Source organism: Acanthochromis polyacanthus, chromosome 8, assembly GCF_021347895.1.
Source record: "Acanthochromis polyacanthus isolate Apoly-LR-REF ecotype Palm Island chromosome 8, KAUST_Apoly_ChrSc, whole genome shotgun sequence".
Classification (NCBI taxonomy): Eukaryota; Metazoa; Chordata; class Actinopteri; family Pomacentridae; genus Acanthochromis; species Acanthochromis polyacanthus.
The window spans coordinates 28,539,597-28,565,096 of NC_067120.1; the positions used below are offsets into that span (position 1 = coordinate 28,539,597).

Genomic DNA, 25,500 nt, shown 5'->3' on the forward strand with positions numbered 1-25,500 from the left:
CCCGCCTTAAATGTTAAATGATTAAAAATTTGCATCAACTCTCAATAACTGCGTTACTTCTAAGACAGACAGACAGACAGACACACAAATGCCGGGTGTCACATAACCTCCTTGGCGGAGGTAAAAATGTATCATTAATATTATTAGGTTCAATTCCAGCTCATGATCCTTTACTGCATGGGTTTCCTGTTTTCCTCTCTGTGGGAATGTCAACATCCTTGGTGGAGGTCTGCGCTCTCTGAGTGCTTTTCTAGTTATTGCCTCCGCCAAGGAGGTTATGTGACACCCGGCGTTTGTGTGTCCGTCTGTCTGTCTGTCTGTTAGCAAGATAACTCAAAAACACCTGGGCAGATTCACATGAAATTTTGAGGGGGTGTAGACTATGGTAAGAGGAAGAGCTGATTTAATTTTGGTGGCAATCCGGAAAGGATCCTGGATTCTGGATCACTTTGAATTTTTTAGTATGTTTTAGTATGTGGTCCAAAATAGGATGAAAACATCATAGGTTAGTATGTCATCCAACAAATTGGAGCAAGGTGTCCACATAGCTCAACTGGTTAAGAAGGTGATTCGTAAACAGAGACGCAGGTTCGATTCCAGCTCACGATCCTTTACTGCATGGGTTCCCTGTTTTCCTTGGCGGAGGTCTGCACTCTCTGAGTGTTTTTCTAGTTATTATTATTATGAACATAGGTACAGAGTTTGCAGAAGAGCAGTGGCAGACAGTATTGGAACAGATTCAGAACTTTTAAATGCACACAAGACATAGCCTCCAACAAATGAAGATAATACATTGCTTACATTGGTCTAAATAAAAATGCAATAAAATATTTTGAGAAATGACCCCTTTATGTGAACACTGTGGGTTTGCAACAGCATCATTAGCTCATATGTTTTGGGGTTGTCTGAGGCTACCATATTACTGAGCCTCATTTTACAGAACATATCAGTCATTTTGCATTGACCTACTGATTTGGATGCTTTGATAACAGTTCCACGAAATACAGACCTAGTAATAAACAACATGGAGCATGACATGATAGTGATTTGAGGACTGACCATGAGGAGCTAGAAACAGGGAACTGCAAAAATACATTCAAATGTCATGAAGGATGTAATGAACACTTGAAAATAAGGAAATTGACTTCTTTTAACTGACTTATATGTGAAACACTTAAGATTCTAAAAAGTACATAAAGATTCCGACTATGATTTACTGTAATCACAACTTAGCCTTTGTCAAAATTACTCAAGTCCTCACAACGCCCATTTTTCCTGCTTACAACACATCAATTTAAAGAACTGACAGTTTACCTGCTGCCTACTAGATCCCACTCACTGTCTGGTACCACTGTCATGAGATAATCAATTTTGTTCACTTCATTTGTCAGTGCTTTTAATATTGTGGCACACTGGTGTATATTGGACAAAATGTGACGACATAACATCCAATGAAGGCCACGTTGCGTTACTGATTTTTGCTGATTGTTTTTAGTGAGGTGGTCCTTTCACAGATGAGTGTGAAGTCAGCGACACCTTACATGTTTTCTCACCTTGCCTTTCTTGCTCATCTTGCTGCGGAGGTAGCTGAATGTTCGACTGATTTTAGGTCCTCCTTTTCCCTCAGTGTCATTACGAAGGGGGCCTGGCTCTTCTGAAATACTGACAAATACACAGAGCAACTATGCAGCCATTGTGCACACTCTTTGACAGTCGGTAGTATCAATCACACTATTTTTTTCAGTGATTTAAAATAGATACATTAATATCACAGTTACTTGCCTGATGGAAAAAGCATTACTGCATTTAGTATTACTACCAAACAGCTACTGCATTAGAACAGGGTACAGCCTTTACCAATATCTTCTTTGGAGAGGTATTGTCTTTGAGTGTGGTTTAAAATTGAACAGTAGCAAAGTAACATATAATAATCAGCTTTTACTAGAGCCTCTTCCTACCTGTATCTCAGGGACCCAGAGTTACCAGAGAGTGAGCTCACCCCTACAGGAAGGACACAGGACAAACATCACTTGATCAGTCCAGTACAGCTGTCACACTGTAGTCATCATACTGGTTCTATGGTACCTACAACAAAGCCCAATCACAAACTGAAATATGGTCAAAGAAAATACAGTAATGGCATCACAAGATAAGGGATAATTTATGGAACTGCCATGTCATAGTGTGGAAGGAAATAACAGTTTTAGTGTAATTATTAATGAGGTTAACACAAAGCTGATCAAAAAAAGAGAGGCAGATCTGGGCTCTAAACTATTAGTTACCAAAGAAATGCAGGAGAAAGTTGTACAAGATCACAACTCTTTCAGCTCAGCAATGTTGACAGTTTCACCAAATAGATTTGGGTAGTTCCAGGATGACAATGACCAACTTTACTCTGGTCATGTGAGTTTTGGGGGCTGGCTGGCATGTGCATTTTTATGTGTTTAAGTCTGTGTTATGCTACAGTTAGCTTTATGGGTCTGTCTACTGAACACACAGTGATCAATCCGTTCTTACAATCAATAGAACCCTTGGTATGATGGCAAATATGTCCATTTCCTTCATCTTTTAAAAAAAAGTCCTTTGAAGTTAATGTCTTCATTGTAGTTTTAAAGACTGCTGAGAAATCAGTTAGGAAGTGTTCATAAGATTAAAACAGAGACAAGACACGCTTGACATTTAAATACAATCCATAGAACTCCTCACATCCAAATAAACAGATTGTTTTAGTTTAGACTTCATAGACAAATGCAGCAGGGAATTTCTTTTCTATCCATCTGAGTCTGCAGTTCCAGGCGTATGGCAACGTATTTCGGTGAACACTTGTTTTGGTGAGTAGTGTTACAGGACACCACACTGACAAGATAGACACAGTACTACAGTTACATCATCATACTTACTCCCTCCCTCCTCCTCCTCATCATCACTGGAGGAAGAACCAATAGAAAAGTGGTGTCTACTTTTGGGGAGGAGCGAAGAGATACTGACAGAGAAGCTGATTCGTCGCTTTGATCGAGGAAATCCACCCACTAAAAAGTATCAATGGGCGTGCCAGAATGAAAAAATGAACAAGTAAAAGCTTCATCTTACTGAGGAGGGTCAAGAGTCTCTATATTTAACTAAAACCACAGAAGGAATGATGAAATGGTGAAAGAAAATAATAGATCAAGAACCATCGTTTCAAAAGAGGTCCTTCAGCAGAAACTCACCATCTATATCACAGTGATTGATGGAGATGGATTTGGTGGGAGTTTGATGATGAATCATGGCAGGACAGCTGGTTGTCACTGACAGTACCTGATGCAATGGCTTTCAACAGACAAGAGGAAATTAACAAGTCCACCCAGACAACAAAAGGTACATACAGAAATTCAGGAAACATAAAGTCAACCTGACAATCAATCGTCCAGGTAGAAAAAGCTGAAATAATGTACAGTATAAAATAATAGTGAATACACTCCGGTGGAATGTCACCGAAATGCTGAACGATTCAGAACTGTATCACCTTACGGCAGCTGTATTACTACTAAATTAAGACCACAGAAGTCTGGTTATGTGAAACAGTTTACATTTACTATATTACAATTACAGGACCCACAAGAGGAACTAATTTACTGTGAAGTCTCATAATCAGAATGCTCAGTTTGTCATATTGGACATGCTGATAGATACAGCCCATAGACCTAAAACTGAGAAAGCTCTGGTGTTCACAGCTTCTTTTAGAACCATGCTTATGCTTTTAGGCTGATTAGAAATGAGACGTGTACTCACTTGTATGCTCATGATCACAAGTGTATTTACTTTTGTTGCACTCAGAACATCAGAACATGTATTTTCAAAGTAGTCTTTTTCAAGTATTTGTTTATTGTTTGTAAAAGGAATACTGTTCTACTTCAAAATAATGCAGTTATTTAAAGGTCATAAACTTGTGACTCAATTGACATTCCAGTGATACTGCACAGGAGTATACTCTCCTCTGTTACATCATATATGCAGATGAGGATTTCTGCACAGATGTGTACCTGGCTATCGATGCTGTCATTTCCTTCCTGTTCTTCCTCAGTGAGCGAGACCAGAGAGCCTCTGTCCAGGTTATCGTGGTATAAACATGCGCCTGCAGCCCTTTCCTCTTCATCACTGAAGCTGGGACACTGAGCCTGAACTGCTGCCCTCTCCACCTCCAGACCCTCCAGACTGCAACTGAACGACAAGAGAACATTAAGGTGTAGATGACCTTATTTTCATCATGTTCCTCTGCATATTGTTGTGCTGTACAGGACGACTGTTTAACTCTGCTGGATGTGCATACATTACCGTTAGAGATGATGGCTGAAGACACTCCTCAGATGGGGACTGAAATGCCGCTAGAAAAAAAAAGTGTATTGCTATTGACCTTTACTATTTACCTTCTGTTGTCTATTTGCTCCTGATTAGGACAGTGCAGGTTTGATGGACACCAGCTCATACTGGAGAAATGGAAAGATGAAGAAAAAATGATTAAAAAGTGTGAAAAAAGGGACGAGAGATTTGTCACAAAAAAAAAGAGAGATGATTAAATGTTTCATCAAAGTGATGCCTTAAATCAAGAGTGAGGTGGAATAGTGATGATGGCCTTCTGATGACAGAGATGCATCTATATCATTCAATTCTTGAACTTTGTTTGGTGTCATAAAAAGGTTGGCTGCCCTGTTTCACTCTACCAATCCTTACCGTAGTAATGTAATGACTAATCAGTGAGAGGAGACTACTACAGAGAGGAAAAGAGAGAAAAGTGCTGTGTAACAAACTCATGTTTGGGGTGTTGATAAGCTAAACCTGACAAACATCAGTGCAACGCATTAGGCTCAATTAAATCTCTGCCTCAGTCCTACCAGACTGTTCAGAGCTGCTGCTTTGATTCCATTTATGAATCTTTCCACTGGATACCATTCATCTATGGGTCAGGGAGTGTTTGTGTGCTTGACTATCATTTGAATAGGCAGAGACTGGACAGATGACTGTCACTTCACTCCAATAACAAAAGACAAGAAAGCAAATCACACCAAAACACTTGATTCTGACCGTTCTGAAGGCAAGCAATACTATCTGAACACTTCAATTTAAAGAAGCAGAACCATCTCGAGGAGGATCAGAAGAAATGGACAGCATCTGAGTTAAATACGAATGTCACTGCAAAGGGTCTGAATACTTCTGACCATGTGATATTTCAGTTTTTCTTTTTTAATAAATTTGCAAAAATTTCTACATTTCTGTTTGTTTCTGTCAAGATGGGGTGCTGAGTGTACATTAATGTGAAATAAAATGAACTTTTTTGATTTTGGCAAATGGCTGCAATGACACAGAGAGTGAAAAATTTCAAGGGGTCTGAATACTTTCCGTACCCACTGTGTCAAGGTAAATGTGAGTGGCCTGTTGGATAAAAAAATACACGATGTAAAGACAGAAAAAGAGTGAGGCTACAGCACAATAATAAAATGTACCTTCTCCTGTGGAGAAGCGGTTTGGCTCTCTTCACCTCTTCTGAAAGGCTCTTCAAAGAGCTGTGAGAGGAGACAGATGGATAGTTAGTGGAAACGAAAGGGAGGAATACACTGTTAATAACCAAAGGCATAGAATCTGGCTAAACTGCTCTTTTGAGATGTTCAGTGCTGAAATGAACAAATAGTGCTGGTATCGCATTGTTCTTGCTCTCATTGTTTACCTCCAATATGTTTAAGTTAAAACATTCAATACTTCTTCTACCGTCCTAGCATATCACATGCATTACTGGCTGTGATTGAATCTGGTTTGATAATTGGCACAGACTGAAAGAACCCAATGTTTTAAACTCTGTCTTTGCCTTGACATAGAATAAGATCAGCCAAAACTTACTGGGTGGCTGTTCCTGCCACAGTTCAAATTACAGCAAGTATCACAAGAGGAATTTTTATGTGATGATGAATATGAAGAGGCCATGACAGCATTTCCCAATGACACTAAAGCTGTGTATTTGGGACACTCTGGGGGAGACTAGATGTTATGCAATCTGATTTCAGAAAGGGGACTGCACAGTGGTCAGTGGTTAGCACTGTCACCTCACCGCCAGAAGATCCCTGATCCGTGAAACACAGATTTTTCTGGGGATTTTCACTGGGTACTCTGGCTTCCTCCATGACATGGTGAGGTTACTTGAAATCATCCATAGGTGTGAATGTGAATGTGTTTTATTGTTTCTCTGTGTATCCCTGTTACAGACTGGTGATCTGTTCAAGGTGTCCCCTGCCTTCACCCTAAGTCAGCTGGGATAGACTCCAGCCCCCCATGACCCTACAGAGAATTAAGCAGCACACAGAAAATGGATGGATGGATTTAGAAAGGTGTACAGGATGCTGGTAGCTATATACTGTTGGAAATTCAGTACCTGTGCTGTACAATGTCAATATGTGTAGCAGTGTTGATCTTGGCCGGCTCCCAGCTGTGACGACGAAGCGGAGACAAGGAACGGATGGAGGACCGCAAGATTGCTGAAGACACAGGATTTCCTAAAAGTTGGTTTTTATTCTCCTCTATGTGTCCCATTTCTTCTGCTTCCCCTCCTCCTTGGATTTATAACAGAAATATGGAATTATTAGCCTGTTACCCACCATCACATTTGGAAAATAACATCCAATAATACCTAAAAAGTTTCAACATGGAAAAAAATATTTTGAGGTTGTGTTTAAGGTTTACAAGTAGACTAAACATTTATTGTAAACCAGCTTTTGGTGATTAATTTGCAACTCTGTGCAGGATGGTTTATCATTGTTATACAGTAGTAGGAACTTATATGACACAATTTCATTCATGCTAAGAACAGTTTGTTGCCCAAAATGCTAACCATACAGCGTGGAATACATACAGCAAAACTGCAACATTGAAACCCCTGACATTTGAAGTGAATACCACTGTCTCATGCACTCTTATCGCACACAGAGGGCTACTGTAGCACAAACTGCTGTCACAACACACAGCCTGTTGTGTATGTAGCTAGTGGAATGGTCAGAGTTTGAATGCTGACCCCTGTACACTGCTGACGGCACCTACCATCAAAAAAACCAATGGAACAATAGAAGAAGGTGGCCTGGTCTGATGAATCCCTTTGTCTTTATCATCATGTGGACCACCAGATGCATGCACATTGTTTACTTGACAAAGGCAGCATGATGTTCTGTGCAATATTCTGTCAATCTTGGGACCTGCATTCATTTGGATCTTACTTTGACACTTAGCACCTACACATTGTCAAAGATTATTTACATCATTTCATGGCAGTTGTATTTCTGGATGGCAGAGGCCTCTTTCAGCAGGATAATGCTCCCTTCCACAATACAAACATTGTTCAAGAATGATTTGGGGAACATGACAAGAGTTCAGGATGTTGATATGGCCTCCAAATCTGACCAAGCATCTGTGGGATGCGCTGGGAAAGCAAGGCAGATCCATGGAGGCCTAACCTCGTATCATACAGGGCTTTAAGTATCGACTGCTAACATCTTGGTAAAAACTACGACAGAGTACCTTAAGAGGTCTGTGGAGCCCAGGCCTCAAAGGACAGAGCTGTTTTCATAACACAAGAGCACCTATGCAATATTAGGCAGGTTTTAACAATGTGGTTGACTGATATCTAGACAAAGTACATGTTCTACATAAGCACACATAATTAAATAAAACAGGAAAATAATATGTACAAATAAGATGTACACGTAGAATAAAGGGCAGTACAAATGGCACAACATGTATGTAAGTCTTGGTTACCTATTACTACATTACAAAAAAGATGCCATTAAACAAATTCAGCTAACTATATATTCTGTTTTTAGATTTTTATACTCAAATACCAAGACTTGTGAAAAATACTGCATCACTTTAAAGACGTGACACTAGATTTGATGTTTACACTCACAAACATGGTTTTTGTCTTACTGCTGTGTTTTGTCATCATTTCACAGACAAAAACAGAGTGCAGAAAATTATAAAGATGGAGTAAATCATCTCGTAAAACAATTCCTGTAAATCAATTCCTTACATTCCTTTTAAAATAAGAACAGCTCTCATTTGGAAATCTAAAAGAGCAACTTGTGTACTTTACCTCTGTCCTCTGTTTCTGATTTCCAGGACAGTCTGGAATTCTGAGAGGCTGCAGTCTCAGGTATGCTCGATGAGAGGGCCCCTTTGCTGGGACTAAAGGCTTCCTGCACGAATGCATCATCAGTGGAGGACCAGGAGATACGGACCTGTTCGTCCATGTGTCTAACAAAGGAGAGAGGTTCTTTGGGCTAGAAAGAAAAATAACACAAGAGATAGATTTCAGCAATCAAGGAAAGAAATTTCTGTGAGTACCTCTCAACTAGTTAAAATCTGTACAGCACTGTGAGGACATTTTGTGCAAGTGTGCCACAAGAACACTTCTTTTTGTTTTACAAATCCCATCATTTGTTTTAAAAGTTGAATATTGCTGTCAGTTTTGAAAGTGATTTGAAAAAAAAACCTGTTGGATGATGGTTAAACTGAGTCACGTGTGGTCTGTGGACTTGCGAGGTTTTGAGAAAACCTTGAGGAAAAGGCCTCTTTAAGAACATGTGAGTCACCCTGAGCTGTACTGATCACACTCTGAGCAGAGCTCTACACAGCAATGGTACAACTGCACTGTGAAGAAGCTTAATCAAAGGCACACTACTATTAAAACTACTCACACTTTAAAGTGGAAGGACTATGTGGCCTTTGTCTCATATCCTCCATATGATTAAGAGTTTATCACCCAGTGTCCATGCAGTTGTAAGGAACCGTCGGTTAACTAGTTTTCCTCTGGTATCTGCTAAGCTGCAGAATGCACAGTGTTTCACGTCTGTTTCATCACACCAGAGGCACTCCAATCCAGGTTAATTTTAGAAAGGGGCAGAGGTAGAAACCCGCGGCAGCATTTCTATCTGTGACCATAATGTGAAAAGGATACGTAATGAAGGCCAGCTGCTGTGCTGATGAAAAACCCATGTGACTCCAGTGTTTATATATACTTCCACCAGGAACTATGAGCAGATGGAAATGTGACTACAAGCTCTCAAGCAGGATAAAACACATGGGTGTGTGTGTGAGTAATTAAAGTCTACACCAACAGGTACCCTCATTCTTGTACTTTGAGTACAGGTATGTGTACATGTGTGTGAGGTAGTTCTACTTGAAATGCTTCTATCACACCATGTGCACACAAATTTGTCCAATCAGTCCCTGCATTGTATATTAAAAAAGGGGTAAAGACATATCACTTAAAAATAAGTTTAGGGATAGTATGGTTGGCAGGTCTTTGACTTCAATTCAGTATGACATCATGACCACGATCCACCAGTGTGCATTGTAATATGTCATGTATCTATGGAACTGGGAGTTTTTGAGCTTGAATCAAATAGCTCCTTAGATAATTCCAGGACAATGGCCCAATCCATTGGACACAATGAGTTGCAGTAAGGTTTGATGAAAATGATGTGAATCAGATGTTATGAGATTCAAGATCTCAACCCAACTGAACTATTAGGAAGGACTTTGAACCAATGTGTTACACAGCAATCTACATCATCAAAACTCCTTATGAGAGAATATCTTTAGGAAGAATGGTGTTCATCCCTCCAGTAGAGTTCAGAGACTTGGGGAATCAGTGGCAAGGATGCAACACCTTACTTACATGTACATTTTAATGTTGGCTTTTCCTTTAATTTCTCATCAATTTGTGTGTTTAAGAATCAAAATCAGGAGTTGTACCTTTTTAAATACACTGTCATCCAGGTCAGCAATGACCTCCAGACTGTCTTTGACCACTGTGTCTCTGTGCAACAAACACACCGACACACACTCCCCCCTGTCTGGATGGATGTCTGGCAAGGAAAAAGAAGGGATGTAGGGAGATCATTGATCAAATCAAGAAAGTCGATTATGTATACATTACTTGAAGAACTAGTACAACTCTGGTCTGGATGTGTGTTGCACAGTAATCACACTGACCTCCTGGATTCTTTTCATCCCAGTGGATAAACAGACTGACAGTCTTACCTGTACATGGTGGTACTGAGCTGCATTCAAGGCTGGATTGGACAGGGTACAGAACGTCATTCTCTCTCTTGATCTAACAAAGAAAGACAATAGGAGAAAAGGAAGAATGATAAAGTACAGACCATTTAATTGTTCATAGTACATGATAAGCTTGTAACCCTGTAAATCCCTAAACCTCCCAGTGGGTTTGAAAGGCTTGCTTTCTTTAAAATTATATCTATCTAGCTATCTATCTATCGATCTATCGATCTATCGATCCATCGATATAGGCCTATGCTGCTTGATGTACTAAGCCTCTCATTACCTATCTATGTAATATACAGTGGTGGAAAAAAGTTTTTGGACATCTCATGCACCTCATGTGAAATATTGCAAGAAGAAGCACTCTTAGGTCTTCAAGTGCAATTTATTTTAGTATAGTCATAGTCAAATTATGAAATAAATTAAAAAAAATTAAAATTGATTCGTTTCAAAAAAATATACAAGAAATTTTGAGTATTGGGTCATTTTGGTAGCAGTGATCCATCAATGAAGGTCATGCTTTTTATTAAAAGACACAATTTGTGTTGCCGTGCTTCATGTCTGTACAAAGCCAACACATTTTAAAGCTCTTCAGGGACAAAAATGGCTAAAACAAGGAACCTAACGCAGGAAACACGCCTGAAGATACAGATTCCCAGCCAAGAATGGTACAGCTGCCACCAGATTACCAGGAAGTGCAGATGCAGTCCTTCAGCAGTTGGATATAGTCTGCAGAAATACAGATGAACCAACAGCTTGGAAGACAAACTAAGATCAAGGCGTCCAAGAACTTCTTCAGTAAGAAATGACCCCATCCTGATCTGCATATGCAGGGAAAACCACCGAATGACATGACAGGAGATTCAGCAGCAGTGGTCCAACAAAACTGTTGTCCAGTGTTCTACCGGCACTGTACGTGGTCAACTTTTAGATGATGGCTTAAGGTTTTACAAGACTGTCAAGAAGCCCTGTGTCAATGGGCCCAAGTACACAAGAACAGGACAGCTAGGAAATGGAAGAAGATTCTGTGGTCAGATGAGTCCAGTTTCCAGTTCTATCTTCCTCCTGCTAACGTGAGAGTATGCAGAAGGCCAGGCGAAGCATTATCTCCAGCATGTACAGTACCTATTGTCAAGCACGATGGAGGCAGTATCATGGTTTGGGGATGTATGAGTGCTGCTGGTGTTGGTCATCTCTCTGTCTGTGGTGGCACATTGAATTCTGCCAAATATTGTGCCATTCTCCAAACCCACATGCTCCCCTCTGCATGTGCACTGTTTAATCAAGGTCAAAACTAAATGTTTCATCAAGATAATGCCTCTTGCCACACATCCAGGGCTAGTAGAACATCTATGCTAAAGTAAGATGTCGTCACACACTGCCACCTACTGGCTCCACATGTGACTGTTAAAAGACACTCCCACCGAAGCACTGAACACTGTGTCGATGTGTGTGTGTGTGTGTGTGTGTGTGTGTGTGGGGACCTCATTTCGGTCCCCACAAGTTTAAACAGTGTTTTCTTGGCCATGTTACTGTTACTGAAAAAAGTAAAAGTGCAAAAACGTTTCTTTAGGGTTAGGCATTGTTTTGGTCTGGGTTAGGGTTAGGGTAAGGGTTAGGGGTTAGATATGAATGGGAGTCAATGGTATGTCCCCACAATGATAGAAAAACACAGTGTGCGTGTGTGTGTGTGTGTGTGTGTGTGTGTGTGTGTGTGTGTGTGTGTGTGTGTGTGTGTGTTACATCTTTGCTTTACATAAACAGAGAAACCACTGCACTCAGACAACCACACAGACACACACATACACATAGGTCACAAGGAAATGATTGTTCTACCCCTGAATAAGACACAGCCAGCCCAGTGTAATGTCAGTGAGATGTAGGATGGGTTCTCTACCAGACAGCAATTTGGAATTTGGCTATATTTCAAACAGTAGCTATATTTCAAACATTTCCTAAACCCTTTGTGTTCTGACTCCTACATTTATATGAGGGGAAAATATAGTAGAAATAAGAAATCTAAAAAAAAAAGTCACATATGAAAGAACTGTTTCCTTATTTATTCAGAAATAGAAGATTTGGAATGACAGAACAAATAAGATCATTATAGGGAAGCCTTCATCTTCAACCATAGACAGAGGCCTCACGTCATTGACGTTCATGTTGAGGATGCTCTCAGTCAGACAGCTGCTTGCTGTGGTGTACTTGATGTTTTTCTCATCATAAAGCCTATCGATGCAATTCATCCTGCCTCACTCCAACACAGACCAGTGTCTTCACTCAGATGTTGTCAGAAAATTAAAACTTGAGGCTTAATCTTCAAATTATTATGACTATAGTGTGCAAGTTACATTTATTTGTAACGCATATTCAAACCATGCTTTAGCTGATGAAAGTGAAATAAAACCTATCTCTCACAGTCACACACGCCCCATTTCTGTCATTAATCAGTTAATAGGCTAACCCTAGCATCAGACAAGCTACCAGAGAGACTGATATTACGTTTCCTCACTTTAAAACGGAACAAATGTAGGATAATGAAGTGACTTAAGGTGGGTGTCCACTAGATGCGACACATCGCATGTGACCGGTTGGTGCGTTTCCAGCTGCGATCCAGTGTGTTTACCTGCAGCTCATTATTATAAAGTAGACTCGACTTCTACTGTCCTTAAACATCTAAACTAGCTCCATGCTGGTCATGTTTTATTTGTTGAATTTACTTCCCTTTGAAAATACCTCCTCTGCTCTGCCTCCACCTCGCTCTGTTCAACTCGCTCTGCAGGTGAAGACGGCTCTGCGACATGAAGAGTGACGCATGAATAGCGCGACACAACGAATCGATAATGCAATTCGTTGCCAACGCTTTTAATAATCGATTATTATCGATTTTATCGATTCGTTGTTGCAGCCCAAAATTTAACAGATTTAGACAAAAGAATAGTGTGGATTCATTAATTGTAAGCCAGGTGGACTACAGAAAAATAAAAAAAAACCATGTCAACAATAGCAACTAGAAGAAGGAAAAAAAAATTAAAATAAATGACAGTGCCTTGCTGTGTAATATACGCTAATGTCACGTACACTGGTGCACATGCCTATAACCAGAAAAACAACCAGATCACCTAGATAAACATCACCTAGATAACATCCTCCCCTGCCAGGACTCTCCATATTAAAACAAGCGACAGCTCAGAATCTTAACTGAAAACCATTTATTTTTGTATTTACTTTTTTCATTTTTCATTTTCCTTTATTTATTAAATTTTCTCTCATCACACACTTAAACCTGAATGATGAAACACCATTTTTCCACCTCATTTGGTGTTTTGAAATGTCCTTATTTACGTGTTCTTCCTCTGTTTGTCTCTTTTGTTTGTATGACACACTTCATGTGTATGCAATTTTATGTACTACTGACTTGTGACCTTGGCTCTTGTGTGCTGTGTATTTGTCATTTAAATTAAAGCACACTGATGCTGGATATTAACAATGTAACAAGTGTTTGAAGCAATGGATCTCAAAATCATCCCACTGGTCTGTTGTGTAACTCCTGTAGGCTGAGCTATCAGAGTGACCTCATATTTAGTTGTGTGATTGTTAATCAGTGAAGCAAATGACTCCATTGTCCCTTTGTCCACATGTCTCAATGGATCTGTTGTTCTGATTCCATGTTGTCTGCTCTGTATAATATCAACATCCTGCAGAAAAGAGAGAGTTGCACAAAAGACAGACTCTCTAACACTTAGGAGACAACAGGCAGCATTTGTGTCTCTGCCAAAGCAGCATGTTGGATGAATGTATAGAGTGCAGACTTGATGAAGTGATCATTTGATATGATTTTTGCTGTACCTTTCCAGAATCTCCACAAACACGTATTAAGAAACATATGAGGGTGCTTCAAAAAGTTCTCAGTCTCACCCAGAAACAAGGGGTGTAACTCCCATCTTGGGGGATAACTGCATGCTATAAAGCTTTTCATCACTATCCACAAAAACTCAGACGTTTGAAGCAATCAAAGAAGAGGAAGACTTGAAACTGGCTGCTGTTGTTCCAGGAAAATGCATCTGTCCACACAGCACTTGATATAGAAGCAGCCTACTATGACTTTGAACAGTTCCCTCATGCTCCTTACTTACCCAACCTGCACAGTCAGACTTCTAGAAGTCAGATGGTGCCACCTATGCTGTGTGGACAGGTGGATTGTCCTGGAGCAACAGCACTCCAGAGAGAGAATCCTTTGTCAGTCCCTCCAGGAATTCGTGATGTTGCGATCACATGAATTCAAGTGAATTCAACCAATCTCCGCAAATTTTGCGCAGCCTTGCAATTTTGTCGAATCACCACAACTTTTCCGCAATTTTGGCCAGGCCCCATGAGTTCCGCCAATCATAGCAGTCCCCAGCGCAAACATAATGCATGCACGTCACCGAATTCACTTCCTTGTTTTTGGTTTGAAGATGCAGACGTGCACACTAATGTCTCTCAGTTACCAACAAAAATCACTGATGAAGACTGTGCAAAACAGATAAGTCCCTGATGTTCTTCACCAACGTGGAAGTAAACTGTTTTTAGACTTGTGCAATATTGTGGTGGAATACAAAAACAAATCGAATGATAAACAGTTTCCTACCATGAAACATATTAGGAGAATGACTGAAACAAGCGGACCACAGACCAGACAAATCACTGTGATGGAAACTGTTGCATCCAGATCTGTTGGAGCTCTAAAAGAATGAAGGTGAGTTAGATTCATGACTCCACCAAGGAACACAATGGAGTTATGTGACAATCGGCAAACATGAATCATTCCTCTGTTAGCAAGATTACTCAAAAACAGACAAAGGAATTTGAATGAAATTTTCAGGGTCGGTCAGAAATGACACAAGGACCGAGTGATTCGATTTTGGCAGTGATGCAGCTTAAAGTCTGGATCCATATATTTGTTAAGGATTTCCCATTGAGATAGTGACGCGGTGTCTGATAGCGGAACGGTATCCACGGCAACAAGTGAACACTCCCTCAGCGGTATGCTGATCACATCATTGCGATCCTACTACAAATCGACCACTGTGGACGTATCGGAAATGACACAAAGAACAATTGATTAAATTGTGGGGGTGTTTCTGAGTCCCATTAATTCTCGCCGCCTGCTACATATTTACGTCACGCGATTCGGTATATACACATGCATAACACATGCCTGTGTTCAGTGCAAGGTCAGGTAATGAACAGTCTTGAATGAAGAGTTGCACTGCTTTTAAAAAATCTTTCTGACTGATACAGGAGTGGCTTGATATTACAAATGTGACACTTGTAGCTTCTTCCTTGAAGACGTCTGTGCTTGGTGGCACTTGATAAACTGACACCAGCCTCAAGGTGCGTGTCCACTGCATGCAATTTCCCCGCATGACAACGCACCGCATCTGAAAATCGCACGGACGGCGAGCGGACCACAAAATTGTCACGTGACCGCGCTTTCAGATTGATAGTCCGGCAGATGAGTCGGATGAACACGTTGGCTCGGCCGCAAACTTCCCTTTTATTTCGAAAACACTAATGGTACGATGCGTGCGCAGATACAGCTGTTATAAACTTCTCCACAGCGAACTGTGTTCAACATCTTCTTTAAGCGCCTTGCCTGCCCCTGATTGGACAAACGCATCGACTAGACGGCTGATCTGCTCCTAGATTTCAAGCTGGACCAACATGGCGGCTCGGCCGCAAACTTTGTCTAATGTTACAAGAACACAACAGCGAAAAGTATTTCTGAAAGCATCTGAAGTGAGAAATAAGCTGTGCAGTAGCTGAATCCGTCCTCATTTTATTTCACTGACGGCAAGTTTAGAAGTTTGAGGACAGTTTCATGATTTTTGGGATCTCTGCACGCCAGAGTCGAGTCTACTCCATGCAAATGAGCTCCGGCCCGCTCCAGGTAAACACACCGCATTGGAGCTGGAAATGCGCCGCATGTGGCAGTTTGGTCTGGTTGCAGTGTGTTTTCAGCTGCGATCTGGTGTGTTTACCCGGAGAGGGCTGCAGCTCATTTGCATAAAGAAGACTGGACTTCTACTTTATGCAAATTCGATTCGGGGTGCTGAGATTCCACGCATCGTGAAACTGTCGTCAACCATCTAAACTAGCTGTCCGTGAACTAAAATGAGGACAGATTCAGCTGCTGCAGCTTATTTTTTGCCTCAAATGCTTTCAGAAATACTTTTCGCTGAAGTGTTTTTGAAATAGGTGGGAAAGTTTTTGGCCGAGCCACTGTGTTTATCCAACATGCCTGCCAGACCATCAAGCTGAAATCGCAGTCGTGACCACGTAGCGGCCCGCTGTTGCTCGACTGCTGTCATGTGACAATGTTGTGGTCCGCTCACCATCCGTGCGATTTTCAGATGCGGTGCATTGCCGTGCGGGAAAATCGCATCTAGTGGACACACGGCTTCAGTCCTTGTGAAGCTCTGTATTGACAATCCTCGAGGCTGCAGTCATCGCTATTGCTTGTGAACCTTTTCCTACCACACTTTTCCCTTTAAGTTAACATTTCATTAATATGCTTTGATACAGAACTCTGCAAACAGCTAGCCTTTTCAGCAATGAAAAGCCCACTGGTGGACTGTATGTTAAAGATTGTTTCCTCAGGTCTCTAAACTTTTGGAGACTGAGTGGGAGGTCCTGCTTTGAGCTCAGAATTCCCAGGCTACAAAAGGCTCAGTTCTTTAGCTCTAGCTCTCTCTCTCCACCCTGCTTGTGAAGGAGGTCACTCCATTATTTGGCCTGCTTTGCTGCACTGCACGGGTTGTGACATAATGAACACGAAGAGAAAACTGAGTTATTCCGGAAGCTCATTCTTTGGTCGGATATCGTTCGTTTTTTTTTTTCAGCTCATATGGAGTCCAGCATGTTTGGTATGAACCTGGTTATGACTATCACAGTGAATCCACAGTCCTGACATTGAAGCTCGAAGATGGGTGTGTGACAATATGAGGCCACAGAAAAAAATAGTGAAGCACAATATTTTTTGACTGAGATGTCAAATTCCAGTCATAAGCTTACATTTCTGAACAGAAAAAAATGTTTCAGTGGTTGTATGTTATTCTTGATTAATTTCTGACTTCTCGGAAGATTCCAGTATGGTGGCTCAAATTTGGATTAAAACGTGAATTCAGTTTGAAATTCCTCACTCCTGTTTAAAATGGTGAAGTGTAGGGAACTCAATGAGAAAGATAAAGTCCGAATTTAAGCATTTCGTGATCCTGGCTGGTCTTTAAGATGAAGAGGGAAGACTTAAAGTGTTCTCACAGTGTGGTGAAGTATGCTTTGGACTTGATTGCAGACACTGGTACTCCCAAAATGTGCCAAGTACAAGACTGAAAACGAAAGCTAATTGAAGCAGATGTGAGGCATCTCAAGATTTGAAGTACTAGAAACAGAAGGAAGTCCACTGCGAATCTTCAGGCAGAGAATAATGCTTTTAAATCAGAATCTAAAAAAGTCTCCAGAATGACTATAAGCAGATGACAGAAGGAACAAGGCTTAAAGAGAAGAATAGCAGCTAAGAAGTCATTGTTGAGACTTGCAAACATCCGAAACATGTAAAATTTGCCAGGGAGGATTAAAAAGCACTATGCACTACACGTTCTGTGCAGTGACCCTTTCCTTAAACATGAAAAGTGGACATAAACCAATCTGGTAAAAAGATCCCCACAGTATCATAGAACAGCTAGATCCCCTAATGATAGGGGTCAAGCATTCAGGCTAGTGCAGTTCTCATCCGACTCATCTGAGCACTTTTTTCCCACATCTCTATAGAGCAGTGCCTATGTTTTTGCACAACAAAAGTCCCAAGTATGCATTTATTTTTGTAATGATGGTGCTATGCACTCAATCCTACACTATAATATTCCTCTGTATTACCCCTTTTCCACTGGATAAAACCAATTCAATGCATTCCACTGAAGACAGACTTTTTGGCAGTTGCACAGTTCCCCAAAATTGCTGGCCCAATAGTTGGAACCACTGACATCACTGGGTATGGGAGGGGCAACAGTAAGATTTTTTTCTTCATTTTGAAAAAAAGAAAAATCATGAGCAGTGTTGTACTCTAACACACAACAAAAACCCTCACCCTCCAGAGACGCACAGACCACGACTGTAATCATTAAGCAAATCAAAAAAGAAAATATACTACAGGGTGACCCAAAAGTTTGGAAACAAAGTTTAACTGCAGTGTCTATTTGAGTTGGGGGTGCATGAATTCACTCTTATTTTACCCATTTTTGTTATAGCATAATAAAATAACTTAAAAGCATAGTATTTGCAGCGCACAATAACTCGGAAGAAAATTAATAGAACCATAAGGTCCAGGTATGCTGGAGCATAACTTCAAAATGCAGGTCATCAGTGTCAAATTTCAAAACTCTTGATGGTAAAGTATCTGACAGTTTTAATTTGTTTAAACATCCAAAAGTATTATGAGGCAACATTTACTGGCCAGTTTGAGGAACCTTCATAAGCATGAATGAAGATACATTCCAGGAGATACCAGTGTAACCAGTTGGTGGAAACGTTCACAACTTTGTATAAGAAACAAACATGAACATGTCGAAATATGCTTGTTTTACACTAATCTTATACTCTTCTGAATATATCTGTGGTACTGATTTATTGAAATAACATTATATTATTTGGATTATAGACTTTTCATTTGTTTCTAAACTTTTGGGTCACCCTGTATATACACAGCATAAAACTGACTCTGTCACTCCTAATGTACAGCAGCTGTGAAGCTCAGCATTCCCTGCATGCACATGAACTCCATAATCATGTTGTAGTTATCAGCCCACAGAAATTAGCCCACCTCGCACTATGTAATGCAACATGACATTCAGTTCTCCGTTTGCATATCTCCCTTAATTTGCCATCATCTCCATGTCTCTGTTCGTGTTTGCATTCTTTTCTCTGTATTTCCATCTGTACATTATCTCTGTATGTATTCATTTCTAGATCTATATGTATCCAATTGTTTGTCCCGGTCTGTATATTTTTTTTTACTGTATGTCTATATCTTTATGTCTCTGTAAATTTGACTGAATTCATTTCAGGCTTCATTGGCATGACCATAATAAGTTACTCTTTTTCCAATGCTCTGTATGAATGCTGACAACAATCAACAAGATGTTCAGACAAGTGGTGCAGTCAGGAAAAAAAGGGCAAACTGAAAAACTTAATGAACAAACCCAAGAAACTACTTGTATAAACACACTAAAGTGTTTGTATGCGTGACTCAGAAAGATTGAACCATATGTCTGACACCCAACCACAACAGTAGCAGATTCAACATTTAAACAAACAACTAAAAAAAAAGGGTTCAAATGATAACAAGGTTCTAGATAAAACTGAAAGTACCAATGTATAATATTTCACTGGTTTGCAATGGTATATAAAGGAAATAATAAAGACGAGCAATATTTATAGCAAACAAAAAAAAAAAAACATAAAAAAAACTCAATGAGCGGTTCATTAGAATTTCTTATATTGTGGAAGGCAGACACAAACTGTACCGCAGTAACACAGTTAGGGAACTTGTAAAAGAAGTGTTCCCTGGGAGGGAGTGCAGCTCTGTTTCTACAGAGGCTCCTCACACTGCTGGCACAGTCACACCTTCAAGACAGCTATTTTTTCTTCCATTTGCCTGTTTCCATATTTGGTGGTATGTTCTACCACCTTGTTCTATATTGTGTTAACAAGTTTCTGTGCTGAACACCAGTCCCTGTGCTCATTTTGCTGTGTTATTTTTTGGTGGAATCTGATAGTTCTGAAGTCAGGACTACAAAGCAGACTGTGAGGTTAACAAACTAACTTCAGGTTTAACTCTGGGTTTTCAGTACTACACCAATGGTTCACTTTTTACGAGGATCCATCTCAATGGTAACTTATGCCAAATCCCTAACCTGCTTTGGACCAGGTTATGCTCAAATTATCATATCAGCACATATAAATGTACTACCTTCTGATCAGTAACTTATCTACAAAAATTTCATTAGCATTCCTAGAAGATTCCACAGAGCTCGATGTGCATATAGTGAGATGGGAAGATCAATGTTTAGAGCTACATGGGATTTTAAAGTCATTTATTGTTCTGTATGTTTTTGCATAGCAATATAATCTTAAAACAGAAACTTACTAAAACACTGCAGTCTTGCATCCTGCTTGTTGACTTTACAAGATTTGCAAAAAAACTATTTATCAATTTAAATATTTTAAGATTTACTCTTTATTTGTTTCCAGAACCGTTTAGCATCACCAAGCAGTTGAAAAACCCACATCTAAGCACCTTGTACACAAAAGGACAGTGATATTGACAAGCATATTAATTATACTTTCATTCAGTCTGCATTTTTTGCAGTTTTGACTGCTGCAGCTATTACTTTTAGTCTGTATTGTGTTTAAAATCTTTGTATTTCTCTAATATTATAGTTATTATAGCTCTTCATTAGTAAAATAAGTCACTCCGGTGCAGTATACCTGTGCATGTTTGCGATTGGTCATCTATGTCCAACTCCACCTCTTTCAAGTAAATGTACACAAAGCTAGATTCAGAAACCCAGGGTGGACTTACAGAGATGATACCCAGCTTTGTAAGACCACTGCAGTGGATATGTTAGGTGAAGCCAGAAAATGTAAAGATTGAGCGTATAATTTGAATTTGCAGACTCCTGACCTCTGTCTCCTTATATCTGCAGATCTATATCACAATGTGACAGGATGCTTGCATCAAAGGAACATGAACAAGACATTAGCGCCAACTTATATTCAGAGACTGAAGCTATCTGTTATTTTTCCACTGGGATAAAAAAAAAAAAAAAAAAACATGCCATCCTGAAATATCTAACCCCTTCCAGTCAGAGTGGTCTTGCTCAAATCCCAACCAGACATAAATGACAATACCAGATTATATATATGGTGTTTTATCTGATAATGTGCATATCAGATGATCTTTTTACAGTATACAACAGCAGTGAGGACACCCCTGTGCATTATCACTTAATGTGAAATGATGACAAAATTGTATCACCTCCCATGGATTTATATATTGAAACTGAACAACGAAGTATTTGCCTCTATGAACAACCAAAAGCAAACACTTCAGAAAGACTATGTCAAAGATACAGGCCCCTATGTAGAAATTGTATGCAACAAAAGTGAATCTGTCATTACTGAAACTAAATTGAAGTGCACTTGTGATGTCTAGTTTGCTTAACTGTGTGTACACAGTTATTTATTGACAGCAGAACTTTCTCAGTTTTGGATCTGTGGGCTGTGACTATCTGCATATCTGCATCAATGCTTCACATGGATAACAATTTCCACAGGAACTGAAGAAGTCTAATTGTAAGACTCAACAAAGGTGGAAAAGGAAAAGGATACAGGACAATACAAGTGTGCAACTAAAAATCAGTTAAACACAGTTGCAGCTGTAAATGGGAGGGGCAGAATGAGCCATAGTACCATGCATCAGAGTAGCAGTGGCTATACTTCTGAAATGATGTAACAGACATTGAGCTTAACTGTAACTTTGAAAATTGGCAAGGTTTTTAGACTTAACATGGGGGTTATTAAAGGAAATCAGAGTTTCTGTAGAAACTTATACTCCATGACACTCTGGCACACCACTGTGCAGTATCAAGGACAGCAGACATTTTTTTCGAAAAGAGTTAATTATCATATTTTGAACAGATGAGATACTGTGCCTCATGAGTGGTTGTTATGTAATCTCATGAAGACCGAACGAGGACATCCCACCTGGTCAATACAATTCCTTCTTCCCTATACATATCTCTCTGATCTCCACTGGCAGCATGGAGGTAGCAAGCTACTTTAGCAGAATGGTAAGCACCCACGAGCAACTTGTATTTTCTGTCTTCATCCACAAAGCATGACGTAAATTGTAGTTATAAAACACTGAAAATGTCTGTCCAAAAAAGGACAGAATAAATGGAGAAACAATTGAAACGATAAGAGAAGCAGACTGTCTTTGTTCTGCAGTACATTTTGTCACAGTACTATTGTCACGCAGCACTTTCTACCAACTGTCCATTCACAGATATTTATTATGTGCTGATAACCGGAAACACGCAGGTCAAAAGCCTGTCAAAATCTTGTATATTTCTGCAGTACCACTGACGTATAGATGATTTTTCTGAAAATAACAACATATGACAAGCTCAGCTCACACATGGAGTCACTCTACTCAAAGCCTGTATTTCATGGTGTTGATCTTGGGGGAGGCTGCACAGTGGGTAGTGGTTAGCACTTTCACCTTGCAGCAAGAAGATTCCAGGTTCAAATCCCAGGGTGGGCCTGGGATCTTTCTGCATGGAGTTTGCATGTTCTCCCTGTGCATGTGTGGGTTTTCTCTGGGTACTCCGGCTTCCTCCCACAGTCCAAAAATATGCTGAGGTTAATTGGTTACTCTAAATTGCCCGTAGGTGTGAATGTGAGTGTGATTGTTTGAGTCAGCTGGGATCGGCTCCAGCCCCCCGCCAAAAAGGTAACTACTTTAAAGAATGTAATATACAAAACATTCTGATTTGTTTAGCACTGTTTTGTTTACAGTATAATTCCTCACATTTTTTCATAGTATTGATGCCTTCAGTATTAATATAAAATGTTGAAAATAATTAAAACAAATAAAAATATTGAATGAGAAGCCGCGTCCAAATTTTTGACTGGTACTGTAAGCCATTTTGTCCATCTGTCCATTATCTTTACACTGCTTTGTCGTGTTGATGATCATGAGTGAGGTGGACCCTATCCCAGTTGACTAAGGGAGAGCAGCGGTGTACACCCTGGACATTTTTGTGTTTCCTTTTATATAAATTAGGGCAGGGCATTAATTAATTAACACTGCAGGGGGGCTTATGTTGATCAGTACTGGGTGAAATAAAGATAAACTAAAACAAGACAAGCTAACAAATGCTGCAGTGAAGAAGATAGCTATGGACTGCATTCTAATTAGTCTTGTGGAAGATGTTGGTCTGTGCAACGACGGTGTTCAGATCACAATGAAGGACAGCACGTACAGTATGAGCCTCAACCTGCATCACTGAAAGGTTTTTGTGTGTGACGATATAAACTGGGACGATAGTCCCCAACGCAGCGGTCATGGGTTCAAGTCCGTCCCACGGCCATTTGCTCTTCTCCCCACGTTTCCTGTCACTCTCCAGTCTTCTATAATATAGTGCAGTGGCAAGTGAGTGGAGAGTGAAGAGCCTTTCTAGGCCAAAAAAGAAGTACAAAAATGGACTTCACAGACTAAAAAGTCTTCTGCACAGTCAGTCCCAGCTGTGTACTTCTTTTGTGTTTGACCACTTCACCTCACTTTAACAGAGACAACTGCTACTGAACATAGACTGCTTATGCTGCTCCCTGATAAAAGACAAATGTTTCTACGGGTACCTGTTCAGAGCAAAAATAAGAATACAGATTTATAAATGTAAACTGGATGTTGCTGGGAATGTTCCTGTTATACTGTTGTGATCATGGCTTTGGACTTTGAGGGTAACTCTTTTTTTTTTATAACAAATCAGATAAAATGTTAATGTCCTTGTAGCGACAAATAGCTTTAGTTTTATTTGATTAGATCACATTAATGTTTAAATTGAGATTGATAAGAAACATTTTAACTGCGACTGTATGAAGGGAATACTGCTGTTGAAACACATTTTATTTGTTCAAAGTTTTTGCAAACTAGATATTACTGTATTTTTGTTCATATAGTAGTACTTTAAAAAATAAAAGTGTGGAATACATTACTTTTAAATTCATTATTTAATTTTATATATAACAATGTAATTAATCGTGATTAACAAGCTGGTACATTGCACTAGTGGTGCAATTTACCAAAAGGAAGGGAAATAAGTACTTGACACTTAAACTTTCCTGGGAATGGATGCCCAGACCGCTGCATAATGTCCCCTCCATTGTATTCTACATAATTTATGCCAATGGTGCACATAAATGTCATTAAAAGTGAAAATAATTGGACTAAAGAATTTCTGGATGCCCCCATATTTGTTACAACCTGCTCATATTTACAAACACACCAATCTGCCATGAAATCTAACCTGTGTGATACACATAGTCACATTACTTTTCCAAGTTTTGTTTCCAAAATCCAATTCAAAAGGAGAACAGAAAAAAACACAGGAAAACAAAACAGAACAAGTAAAAAAAAAACATATCAGATCAGATTTCTAATCGGACACAGTCAAACAACCAATACTGTCAAAGCTCTGAATCTTTGAAGTGAATGACAACACTGGTTTGAACCAATACACACACATGCACACACTCCTACCTTAATCAACACCACATCCACAGTGGTCTCTCCTTTGGCACAGAAGCTGTACCTCCGCCTGTGTCTCTCATACATGCTGGCAGTTCCCCCTCAGCAGCTAAGGATCAATGCGGTAATACACACACTGACTGAGAGCCATTCTTCAGGTAAAACCTCAGTGATCACATCAGTTTCAATCATCTCCTGTTCTCTCTCAATAGCAAATCTGTCAGAACAGAAAATAATATGTACAGCTGAGGGTTGAGTTTCCAAAAAAGTTTAACGGTCAGTTGAATTGGCTTTTCTTGCCACCGAAGAGAAGAGAAAAAATCTCAACAAATCAGACTAAACATTTTGTAGCACTGATTAGCTACAGAAGAAGAGACAACTGTGCCGAAAACCTCATTATATTCACTTGAATTCTGACGCCACTGACACAAACTGAACCAAGATAACAGAGTTGACTGTAATATTAAAAAAAGAAAAAATCCTGCATGTCTACAGTCCAGAGTGTAATCCATAAAAGTCTGTGTATATGCTTCCTTCTAACTGCTGTTTGGAAAATGAGTCTTTCCACCCACATCTGTTCATAACAACAGCCCCTCCTTCCATCCCTGCTTTTCACTCTCTCTTCCTTTTCCCTTCAGGGCTTCCATTCCTCTCTCTCTCTTTCTCTCCCTCTCTCTCTGTCTCTCTCTCTCTCTCTGTCACTAACTCCTCCCATCACATCTGTGTTTCACTTTGAAACCAACTCCCTCTCATCCATTTGCTATGTCTCTGCTGCCCCCTCACATCACAGGGACCATGGAGAGGAGGCGTTGGCTGCTGGATGAGATGAAGAGTTACACAGCCACTGTGCTGAGGTGACATTCAGAAAAAAAGCAACATCTCATCATGAAGTTACTTTTGATGACATTCTTTAAACAGCAGTATGATAACTACACGTTTCATGTATAATGTACTGGTACTTCCACCTGCATGCCCAAAGCAACATTATTGTTACGTAAACACATGGTACTGTCATGTAAAAAAAAATCTTCTGCTATTATCTATCATTGAGTGATAAAGGTAGTGATGTA

At 39.9% G+C, this 25,500-nt stretch overlaps 1 protein-coding gene across 1 annotated transcript in view; it reads right to left on the minus strand.

Annotated features, from left to right (window-relative positions):
* LOC110966322 (A-kinase anchor protein 13-like) overlaps positions 1-25,077 on the minus strand; it is a 38,261-nt gene extending 13,184 nt beyond the window's left edge. The window contains 12 exon segments of the mRNA XM_051952156.1: positions 1,554-1,662; positions 1,959-2,001; positions 2,901-3,029; positions 3,210-3,309; positions 4,023-4,200; positions 4,407-4,466; positions 5,481-5,540; positions 6,401-6,578; positions 8,108-8,294; positions 9,772-9,884; positions 10,060-10,132; positions 24,443-25,077. Coding sequence (XP_051808116.1) covers positions 1,554-1,662; positions 1,959-2,001; positions 2,901-3,029; positions 3,210-3,309; positions 4,023-4,200; positions 4,407-4,466; positions 5,481-5,540; positions 6,401-6,578; positions 8,108-8,294; positions 9,772-9,884; positions 10,060-10,132; positions 24,443-24,517 — 1,305 coding nt within the window. The 5' untranslated portion in view covers positions 24,518-25,077.
* Positions 25,078-25,500: the final 423 nt, after the last annotated feature.